Raw genomic sequence first — 11,673 nt, 5'->3', positions numbered from 1 at the left:
AAAAAAAAAACAAAACAAAAGCTCAGCAGATATCCTGCTTGGCTGGTCCTTCCTTAGAAAGCCAGCTTGCTTCTCCCACCATAATCCCACAGCCCTGCAGCAGCATCTACACCCCACATAACCATATCTCCATCTTTCAGTCAAAGTCCACTTCTCTGTCTCTTTTCTCTTCTCCATTTTATCTGGACCCAAAATAAATGGGGCTCTGTTTTCATCAATTAACCAGCTGCAAGACTAGAAGAGATTAATGCATAAGGAAATGAACGGCTGTGTATCCTACCTGCCTCCATCCTCACTTCCCCAGCGACACCGACACCGAACAATCCTGCTTTGCATCCACTTGATGGTTATAATTTGCATAAGCACCCAGATAGCATCTGGATCATCTCAGAGCTTCCTGAGAAATCTTCCTTACTTCTTGGATCTATTAACAATCTCCATTTTCTCCAAGAATTTCTTCGCACCTGGGTCCATAATCGACACCCAAGAAGGCAGCAGTGAAGAAATCAAATGACGCATTGCGCTGGGCAAATGAGCTTCCAAGAACCTCTTTCATGTGCAAAAGAGCAAGGATGTCATTTTAAAGACTAAGGTGTGTCTGCACCAAGTGATAGTACCGCCTACATGAATGTGAAAGATTGACAGTGAATAAAGACTGAAGACTCGATGCATTGTGGTACTGACAAAGAATACTGAATATACCATGGTCTGTGGAAAAAAGAAATATATCTATCTTTGAAAAGTGTAGTAAAAACGCTTCTTAGAATCAAGGATGGTGAGAGTTTATGTGATATCTTTTGGGCATTTTATTTAGGACGGCGCAGACTATAGAGAAAGGTTGACAAAACAGCAGTGAAAAAAAGAAGACCTTCAACAACGTGGATGCAAAGAGTGGCTCAAACAGTGGGTTCAAGCCGACAATGACGGCGGGGCTGGGGCGGGGCTGGAAAGGCTGCCTTCTAACCATCGTCCCTGCAAACAGCTGTCATATGCATCTCTAACACACGATGGCAGCAGAGTACAGACAAGCTGCTATCTGAACACCCTGCATTTTCAGCCCCTTCATGGGTCTTATTTTCCCCCAACAAGGCTCCATTTTCAGCTGGTTATGAGGACCAAAATGACCACAGACACCAGTTCAGACAACGCAGTGTCAATGACTGGCCTGAACACATATTTCAACAGCAAAACTGGGGCACAGACTATCACAGAGACATCATATCATGTATGGAATAAGGTGATTTATAAATCAGGAAAACAGGTCCCTTGCTCCTAACAGAGCAGGGTGAACAAGGTCAGGCTGGGAAGAGAAGAAAGCATCGGAGGGAGACCGTGTTTCCACAGAGGAGGCTCAAAATGAAAGCCACGTCACTATCCTGAATCCCGTGGGCTGTTCATTGACACCAGCCTAGCCCCACCTGAGATGTCTCCTGACTATGAACCTGGAGAAAGGATGAAAGTTATACAGGAAATGTCTAGGACTTTGATTCGTAGGGTCGCTATGAGTCGCCTGTGACTGGACAGAACTTAACAACAACAACAGTCTGTCTTTTACATTAAGTTTTCTCATTGTACCAATGCAAACTGATGGATGGTCTAGAGATCTCTATCTCTGTACTATTCTTTTATGGGGTATAGTAGTTAATTCTGAAACTCATATTTCTTAATTGTTAATTAGAGATGCCTTTTTAATGATCATCTAATCATTAAAAATTAAGATAATCATTGTACAAGAGAGTTTATAAATACTCGAATCATTCTTATGAAGTCGTGCCACCTCTGTCTTTAGGGTTGATGGGAAAGGAGGTTGGAATTGCAGGTGGTAGAACAGAAGTCTTGCTGACCAGGGATATCAGGCCTTACGGAACCACAGATCAGCAAAGACTAAGTCTTGCTTCAGATGAAGTTGAAGATGAACTCAGGGTATTAAAAGGAACAAAATTATTAGGCAGTTCGTTCTAAAGAAAGAAAGAAAGAGCAAGCAGTGAGTTTGATTGGTGGAGCTGATTCTTCTAGATTTTTCTTGACCCTTTAGAACAACAGTCACCACCCTGTCCGAGTCACTTCAGGTGCTTAAACACCTAAAACCAATCTAATTGGCTCTGACCACCAGAACCAACAAGAGAAAATCACCAGAACCAACAAGAGGCTGTCAAAATAGAAGGATGACTAGTAAAACAAGTATGGGCCCAAAGGGAAAAGGGGTGGGAGCAGAGGGGGGAGGATGGGAAGGGACTAAACCACAGGGTGGCAGTTTGGTGAGTGGAAGGAGGGGGGATGTAAATGGGAAGGAAGGATCCAGGTGAAAAGACAGAGTAATGATGGGCAACGTCCAATGGTGATTACTTTTATAAAACATAATGCATGCGAATGATTACATGAAACACTGTGAGTGGGGAGTCGTGTGAAATGTATATGAACTTTGTAAGCAAACCGATTTAAAAAAAAAAATGAAGCCAAGGTGAGGGCGCATTTTTTGTTCTTGCAAAGAATTGTAAGACTTGTCATATGTGACCTGTCCCCCCAACCCAACTCCCACCATTTCTCCTGGATTCCAGGCCGTTCCACAACTCCAGCACCTGTGTTGGGAACGGGAAGACTGAGGAATATGTCAGGCAGGGAACAACAGACACTTACTCAGCTCAGTCCTCTCTGTTTCCAGAAGGGAAAAACCATTTCCCTCATTCCGGAAGAGATTTTCTCAAGTAACTGTTTACGTCAGACATCTCCCTATACTCTTCTTGTATACATACTGCTTGTCCAGCATTTTTCCTGCATGTTGAGAATTCAGCCCTTGGCCTTAAATGACCCGCCCAGTCCAGCACACATCCGGCTCAAGCCGGTCTCTCACCGTCACAACTCTGGCCTCTAGTTACTTCCTCCCCTCCCTCCCCCAGGACCCAGCCAACACCACGCAGCACATTCCAACCCCACCAAGGAAGCAAACAGTGGCCAAAGAAGCAATTAAGGCTGATATTTCTGCAAGCTAGAAATTCTCATAATTAAAACTTCTTTGCAAGATCTCAGGAGTCTCAACACCCCTAAGGGAAAAAAAGAACCATTATCTTCTGTGGAAATGGGATCAGACAAAGGAGATAAACTCGGGAACACAGGCCCAACATTCCACTCTAGGGCCCAGTTATCAGATATAAATATTTCTGTTGATTAAAACACGATAAGCTTGTTACAGTCACTAAGGGCTCCCCAGCACATTTGGAAAATTCCTAAAAGCAGGGGCCATCAGTTCTAAAATGATCACTTCTCAAACTTAACAAAATTTAACAAACCCAAATTTGTTGCTGTCGAGTCATTTTTGACTTGGCGACCCATGTGTTACAGAGCACGACTGAGCCTCCTGGGGTTTTTGTCGACTTTAAGTGATAAAGAAGCAGATAGCTTTCCTGTGGCACCGGTGGGTAATTGTGAACCTCCAACCTCGAGATTTATAACTGAGAACAATTCACCTTAAGCTTAACCACACACACAACCTCTAAAACCACTGGTTGAGTTTCCAAAGCTTCACTCATTTAAGATGTAGACTACTACATCTTTCTACCACAGAGCAGCTGCTGAGTTTGAACCACTAACCTTCCAGTAGCAGTCAAGCACTTAAACACCACTGCACCATTTGTCTCCTTAAGCTTAGCAAAGGCAGGTCTTCATAGACCACCAAGAAAACAAAAAGGTCTGTCTTAGGGAGGTTGAAACCAAGTTTCTCCTTGGAGGTGAAGATTTTGAAGCTCCGCCTCACATAATTGGAGCTCATGGCCAGGAGGGACCAGTCCTTGGAGAAGGACATCATGCTTAGAAGGGTCAAGGGACAGCGCAGGAGAGGAAGACCCTGAATGAGATGGATTGACACAGTAATTGGAGCACTGCCAGAGTCAGTGAGACTGGCTCAGGACAGGTAGGCTTCAGAGCTGCTGTGCAGTGTCACTATGAGTCACAAGCAACTCGACAACACATAACAACAATACAGACCACTGTCAATGTTAAAGGAAGACATTATTCTTTTGACAGGTCTACTTCTGTTGAGATTCACAGGCTGGAACACTCAATTAGGGGGTTACTAAGAGTCAGAATCAACTGAAAGGTAATTAGTTCAGACTTTTTGTTAACTACAAGTTTAGAGATGACATCTTTCTAAACCTAGACAACAAGTGAAACCCAAGTGTAATATCCCAAATTAAAGGTGAGGAGCCAGTCCCTGGAGAAGGATATTATGCCTGGAAAGGTGAAGGGTCAATGTAAGAGAGGAAGACTTTCAACAAGACAGATTGACACAGTGGCCATAATAATGGGCCCACCAAGTATATCGGAGACAGTGAGGATGGTACAACACTGGAAGGGTCAGAGTATACTGGATACGGTGAGGATGGCACAAGATTGGTAAGGTTCAGATCCATTGTTCATGCGGTTGCTGATGTATGGTAAAACAGGCACGGAAACCAAAAGCAAAGAAACTTTTATTGTGGCTCTCAGGCTCTTGGGCGTGGTTCTCTAACCAGGGCTGAAGAGAGGGAGAGACAGGCTGGCAGGACCGATCAGAGATGTTTGCACGTGGTGTGAAGAAGTGGCCTTTTAAAAGGACTCGGGGAGGAAGGGCCCGTCTTCTGGTAGAGTAAGTAGTCATATAGCTTGTGGATTGGCTGCAGCTGCCTGAGCTAGTGGTGATGCTGTTAAACGAGCAGTCTCTTGGCAAAGGAAGTCATCGTGGAGCTTGCTGACTGGCTGTGATGTTTGTCAGCAAGTTAGGTTGCTGCCCAGGAGTGAGTCAGCCCCTCTGGACCTATCACCTGAGTCACGGGTGACTTGATGGCACAAAGCAGCAACAATAAGTGAACATTCGTGAGACTCTGATAACTTAGTGGTAAGGAGCTGTGCTGCCAATCCATCAGCAAGTGGTTTGAATCCACCAGCTCCTGCGTGGGTAAAAATGAGTAATCTTCTTTCAAGTGATTTACAGTCTCTGCCAACCTGCTGGGTCAGCTGTGAGTTGATTCTGACTGTGGGGTATATAATTAATATAGTGAACATTGGTTGAGGCACAGTGGTCACCATGGTGATATTTACTAGCATTAAATCTTAGAAGGTTAATCAAGGGGGTTTGGGGTTTTTTTTTTATTAATTTGAATGGAAGTTTACAGAGACTTAGGGTTGCTATTCATTCACTGTTGCACTTTTCTCCCTGCCTACCCCTTCTCCCCCAACTCACTCTTCTCCTTAAAAAGTAAAAGAAAAGCTCTTTCCTTGTTATGCAGTCCCTCCCCCCAAGTCCACTCCACTGTGCAGAAGAAGGCTAATCAAGTTTGCAATATAGTTATCACTAACACTAAGTCTAAAAGGTCCTAGGGGTCTAACTGGTATCATTTGCACTGCTAGCCAAAAAGTCAGTGGTTCTAATCTAGCAGTCACTTGGAAAAAGAAAGACAGTCTCCTTCTGTCAAGAGTCACAGCCTTACAAACTCAATGGATGATCACTAAGAATCGAAATCAACTCAAAGGCAATTGTTTTCATTTTTTATTATTACCACAAGTTTAGAGATGGCATCTTTCTAAACCTAGATAATGCACCAATGATGCAACCTAACATGGTCCTGGTCACTCTCTGAAAAACCAGAAAGACAGCATTAGACAGCGTTAGACAACTTCCAAAGTAACAATATGTGGAATTTCACTCACTCCGGAAAAGGACAAATGTGTTTCATAAATGTGATAAACCTGTTCTTTTTGACATACAAGCTGTCAGACTATACACAGGAATATTAACCTACTTCACAAAAGACAACTCAGATATGCCGCTTTCTGCAGTTTCTAAAGGAAAAAGGTGTACCTTACACACACGCACACACAAACTCTCGTGGTACACTAAAAATAAAAAGCTTTAAATGTTTAAAAAAGAGTAATTTTCTTTGAAAAGGGAAATTGAAAGAATTTGTTCAAATTTGTATTGGAATTTTGTAAATAAACTAGTAAAAAAAAAAAGAGAGTTTTGATGATTCAGCCCAAAGGTAGTTGTGCTACTAACCCAATGGCCACGCCTGTCTGGTGGGTGGAATCCACTAATTCGTGGGAGAAATATGAGCAATCTCCTCCCACGTGATTTGCCGCCTCAGAAATCCAATGAAGAGTCAGCTATGAGTTGGGTCTAACTCAATGGCAATGACTTAGACTTGGGTTTTTCGTTTGGTAATTTTTTATGAAATTAGGGAAGAAGAAAATGGTCTGCTTAAGAGCCACCAAGAAACATCAGTTCACGTATTTAAATGGAGGAATTGCTATTCTGAAAGCCCACTATAACACACACAGATGCCTGCACACACTTCACTGCCCCAACCACTAAGAGCATGTATGTTTTGACATTCAAAATCATAAAAAGTTGTCAAATGACTTCTGAGAGTCACTTACCTCTTCCACATTAAACATATCCCTTTATTGTTTTGTTTTGTTTTGTTTTGTTTTCTCTTTCGTGCATCAAACTGCCTCCTGAAATCCCAACCAGCACTAACTTGCTCAATTTTAAGAATTATTGACATGGAATACCCTTAACTCAATCATCTATGGTGGATCCCATAGATGGGTTCCAGGAGTGGCGACAAACGCAAGCTCTGCTGGCTTCTCTAAGAAGCAAGCAAGTCTGTCGGGAAGGTGATCTTATCTCACACGCTCCAGAGCTTGTGTACACAGAAAAATCCTTCAGTAGATACATTCCCGAAATGCTGAGCGCATGGAACTTGCTTGGGCTTCTAATCAGAATTTCTCCCACTTAGATAGACAATTTGGTAGAAGTGTCAGAGAGTCATTAAAGAGCTCTGCTCTGTTGCAATCCCAACATACTGTCTACAATAAAGCACACAGAATTTCACACATGGAGGGCTTTCAGGTTCAGGTCTAAAAGACAGAGACCATCAAAGAGCGAGTGAGGAAGAGAGCACAGACCCCCGGCCGATGCAAAAATGAAATATTCTAATGGAAAATATTTTTTTCATAGCAGCTCAGTTCCCTGGGGCAACCAAAGAGAGAACTTCTTCATTTCTATGAAATTGAGCAAAAACAAGGCTGCTCATCTTGGTGGTCAGCACAGAACTCATTTCACCAGATAATTAAACTGACTCACTCCATGCTTCCCTCTACTTGTGGGAGCAATTTACAGGCAGATGAATGCACTGGATATGGTTTCCAGGCTGGGCCCACAGAAGCACAAATAAAAGGAAATCAGCTAAATTCCTGCAGAAGAATTGGTTCATTAGGATGACTGTCTCCCTTCCCAATCATTTTATCTACAGCAATCCCCGCTTTAAGATAACAAATATTCACCTCCACCTTCATGGGGGGGTTGGTTTAAATGGAAGAATCATAGCTGCCTGTGGAGGGATGCTTTCCTGACATCGGGGTACAAGCTGAATAAAATAAAGCCCCTGCCGTCATGCAATTTTCTTTCCAGTGAAAGGTGAAAGAAAGTCGATGAATCAATAGAGATAGTCTCAGGTGGTGATCTGAACTAAGAAGAGCAAACTGGGATGAAGTCCCCAGAAAAAGGCAGTGTGAGGCCCGCGTCACACCACCAATAACATAATTGAGTAGAAATATGTCAGGCCTAGTGATTAATAACAACAAGGTGAACAAACATCTCAGTGACCCATGAGGTGCCTGAGAGGATGTTTAAAGGATTTGTTACAGGATCTGAGCTAGTATGTAGTCTCGGGGAGGACTTAGGCAGAGTTCAAGTCTGGATTGGATACCATCAGAAGTGGGTGTGCACCTGTCATCTTAGGGATTCTTGGTCAAAACGTGGAGGAATTAAGTTAGGCCATCCTCATTGTAGGTGGAGTAAGGACATTTCCAGGGAGTGAACAACATTCCTAATTTGGTATTCGGACAGTATCAGAATGTCATTGCTTTTGTTTTAAACAATCATGACCCTAAAGTGGCTTTGTCTACAGCTGGAGTTGTGTGAAATCACTTGTGTTCAAGACACCTGTCACACTTTCAGCACCGGCTCAGCCCCAGCGGTCAGGGGCTACTATTTCTCTTCCTGTGTGCAATCCTCATTCAACCCTGTGAACAGTTACTATGATAATAAATAATAAAACTAAGGCTCAGAAAAGGAAAAGGTCAAAGACAATTCAAAGCCAAATGATCTTCGCCAAGGGCCATGCTTTTACCCACTCCACACCCCACCCAGGCCCCTGGAGTTTTCCAGAGTCAAAGAAACAGGCTATTGGAAGCAGGAGTGGCATCCACGTCCCAAACAACGTGCCTCTGGAAACTCGATGAACTTTGATAAATGTCAATAGTTACAGAAAGGCTTCAGGCTTTTGGTTCAAGGGGTCGCTATGAGTCATGCTCGACTCAAAGGCAATCAACAACAAAAAGGGGCTTTAAGTAAGACAACAGCGAAACAACTCAACTCATCACCATTAAATAGAACAGAGTCATAGCTGACCCCCCAGAATAGAACAGACTCATAGCTGACTCCCCCAGAATAGAACAGACTCAGAGCTGGTTCCCCAGCAGATTTTCAGAGGCTGTAAATTGTACAGTCTTCCCATCTTTCTCCCACTAAGCAGCTAGTGGATTCGAACTCCCTGCTTTTGGGTTGGTAATGCAACTCTTTACCACAACACCATCAGGGGCAGGGTGAATGTAATGCCTGGAGTGGAGGCTGCAAATGTTAGATCCTGCCCCACGGGCTCTTCAGCAAGACAAGGTGTAAATGTCTGTTGTCATTGTTATGTGCCATAGAGTCACCTGCGACTCACAGCAACCCTATGTACAACAGCCCTAAATCCTGCTCTTTCCTGTGCCAATCTTATTGTCTCTGACACACCCACCCCCATTAACCCAGTCACTGAATCAATCCATCTCATCGAGGGTCTAACTCTCTTGGGCTGTCCCTCCACCCTCCCAAGCATGAGGTCCCTCTCCAAGGTCTGGTCTCTCCTTGCAACATGTCCAAAGTATGTCAGACAAAGCTTCAGAATCCTTGCCTCCAAATGTCCAGTCAATAATATTTTTCACGCCTGTGATAAGCGGTTTCCCATGTTATTAAAATTGAAAGGTTCATTTATAAGGATCTCCTCAATATCCATTTATCTCAGTCATTTATAGGAGCTAAACAAAGAAGAAGGGAGCTCTGGTGGCCTACTGGTAAGGAGTTGTGCTGCCAACTTAAAGGCACATGGTTCAAACCCACCAGCTGCTCTGTGGAAGAAAGATGGGCAATCTCCTCACCTGTGATTTACTGCCTCTGAACACCTGCAGGAGGGTCAGTCATGAGTCTCTTCCAACCGGATGGGATATTAACAACCACCACCAGAGTATTAAATGCCGGCACGAGCATGTGAAAACAAGAACAAGGTGATGTTCTCGTGTGTGAGAAGACAAGGGAATGAGTATTTATCTAAAAGCATCATCTCCCAGGGGACAAATAAAATCACTGTCTTTCCTCCGCCATTTTTCCCCTCACAGGTGGAGCTCTGCTGGCCTAGTGGTAAGAAGCTGCGCTGCCAACTCAAAGGTCAATGGTTCGAATCCACCAGTTGCTTCGCTGGATCCTTTGATGGGCAATCTCCTCCCCTGTGATTTATTGCCTCTGAATACAACGCTGGAGGGTCAGCTATGAGTCAGTTCTGCCTCAGGGGCACACAACAAAAACAACACTGAGATAAAGTAGAATGCACATTTTTATTTTCCAAATAAGCAGTGTGGACGGTGACCACCAGCAGAGGCAGGACTTACCAGGAGGTTCTCAGGCTTGAGGTCGCGGTGCACCACGCCCTTCGCGTGCAGGTGGACGAGCGCGCGGCACAGGTCGGTGACCAGGCGCGCAGCCTCGCGCTCCGTGAACTTGACCTTCTCGAGGATGGCGTCGAAGAGGTCGCCTCCGCGCACGTACTCCAGGATCAGGTACATCTCCGCCTCCGTCTCGTAGACCTCGTGCAGCTGCACGATGTTGGGGTGCGAGAGGCTCCGCACGATGGCGATCTCGCTGTCCACCATGTCCTCCTTGCCCTTGAGCTTGGCCTTGTCGATGATCTTCATGGCGTAGGCCTGCCCGCTGGCCCGGTGCCGACACTCCTTCACCACCGCAAAGTTGCCGTCGCCGATGACCCTGCCGGCCTCGTAGTGCTCGGCCACGTCTCCGGCCACAATGCCTGGGGGTCGTGCCCTCCGGCCAGGGGGGCGATCGGGCTTGCTCTCTTCCGTCCGGGTCTTGGGGTCCCTGTCCCCCCTTGCAGGTCCGTCTTGCAGCAGCCCTTTCTTCCCTGCAGGCCCACAGGTCTTCTTGTCCCTCCCATCCCTGTCCCTGTCCTCCACCGGGGGCCTCTGCAGCCTGTCGGCCTCGGCCCTGGGCTCGCTCAGCGGCCAGCCACCCTGCTTGCTCCGGCTGACCATCCGGGTGTCTCCTCGCCTCCCTTCCCTCGAGGCCTCATCAGGGGGCGGCTGTGTCTCCCCAGATTCCTTCCTGGGCCTGGCTGTCCCTGGGGCCTGCTCGTCTGCACTTTCTGCGTTTCTCTCCTCTTTCTTCTCCGCATGCTTGCTGGGCTTCCTGGGGTCCTGGGTGGGATTCCTGGGGCTGCCCCTGTGGCTATCACCCTGCCATAGGTCCTCCCCACCCAGGGGGTGCACCTCTGTGGACCTCCTGCAGCTCCTGGTCCTCACCAGCTTTTCGGGGTGGTAGGGCGAGGCCTTGGCCAGGTCCAGCTCACTGGCCCCGGCCGACAGCCTCTCCCTCTGCTGGGCCTCCCGTTCCCTCTTACACTTATCACACCGGATGATCTCCCCAGATGTTTTCTCTATCTCCACCCCCAGGTGCTTCTCTCCACTCGCAGGCTTCTCCTCCAAGGTGACTTCCCTGGGGGGCTTACAGCTGGATTCGGGCTCCCACTTCCCTCTCCCCCAGTTCTTCTGGGCCCTGGCCTTTTCCTCCAGTGCTGGCTCCTCGGAGGGCTTCCCAGGGTGTCTGGCCCCCACCTTGGCCCCAGCCTCACCACAGCTCTTGGTGCCCTCAGTCTCCCCACAGTGGTGACCCCCTTTCAGAGCCCTGCTGTAAAGCCTGCTCCTCAGCCTCGGGGACGGGGCCCTGCTGTGGGGGGTCAGTGTCAAGGCCCGGCCTTTGTTGGGGTACACTTCTTCGATGGCCATCTGAATGTTCTTCAGCGTCAGAGGCTCTTTGCCCACTGCTATGAAGGCATCCCCTTCTCGGAAGAAATCGGAGACGCTTTTGATTTCCCTGCCCTTGAGGTTGAAGAGCTTCCTCACCCGGTCATTCTTCCACCTGGGAAGGCCCAAGGCTTCCGAGATGTCGGCGACGAGCTGCTCGAAGGTCTGCACCGAGCGCCGGTTCAGAAGCAAGGTGACCTTCCTGAGGGGGTGCCCGCCCAGCTTCACCACCGTCACCACCCTGGGCTTCAGCGGGCTGCTCTCACCGGGGAGGGAGTGGAGGCCGTTCTGGGGGCTGAACACGGGCACCACGGAGCTGCGAGGCCCCAGCAATGGTTTCTCCAGCGTCCCTTGACCCGCAGGCAGCCAAGTGCCCTGCAGCTTCCGCTCAGTGATTCTTGAGCTTAAATACTTTAGAGAGTGGTCACAGAGTCCTCGATGTCCTGCAAAAGGAAAAGGTCAACAGGGTATATGAGTCAAGATCTGTGCAAAGAGATCTCTGGCCTT

General features: G+C 46.9%; 1 protein-coding gene across 1 annotated transcript in view; it reads right to left on the bottom strand.

Moving 5' to 3' along the window:
- The window catches only part of DCLK3 (doublecortin-like kinase 3), a 41,467-nt gene that overhangs the window by 11,677 nt on the left and 18,117 nt on the right, over positions 1 to 11,673 (bottom strand). The window contains exon 2 of the mRNA XM_006890660.1: positions 9,742 to 11,609. Coding sequence (XP_006890722.1) covers positions 9,742 to 11,609 — 1,868 coding nt within the window. The remainder of the gene's footprint in view (positions 1 to 9,741; positions 11,610 to 11,673) is intronic.

Source organism: Elephantulus edwardii, unplaced genomic scaffold (genome assembly GCF_000299155.1).
Source record: "Elephantulus edwardii isolate Elephantulus edwardi_28Jun2011 unplaced genomic scaffold, EleEdw1.0 scaffold00091, whole genome shotgun sequence".
Classification (NCBI taxonomy): domain Eukaryota; kingdom Metazoa; phylum Chordata; class Mammalia; order Macroscelidea; family Macroscelididae; genus Elephantulus; species Elephantulus edwardii.
Note: the sequence above shows the minus strand (reverse complement) of the source record. Positions and strands in the feature narration are given on the sequence as shown.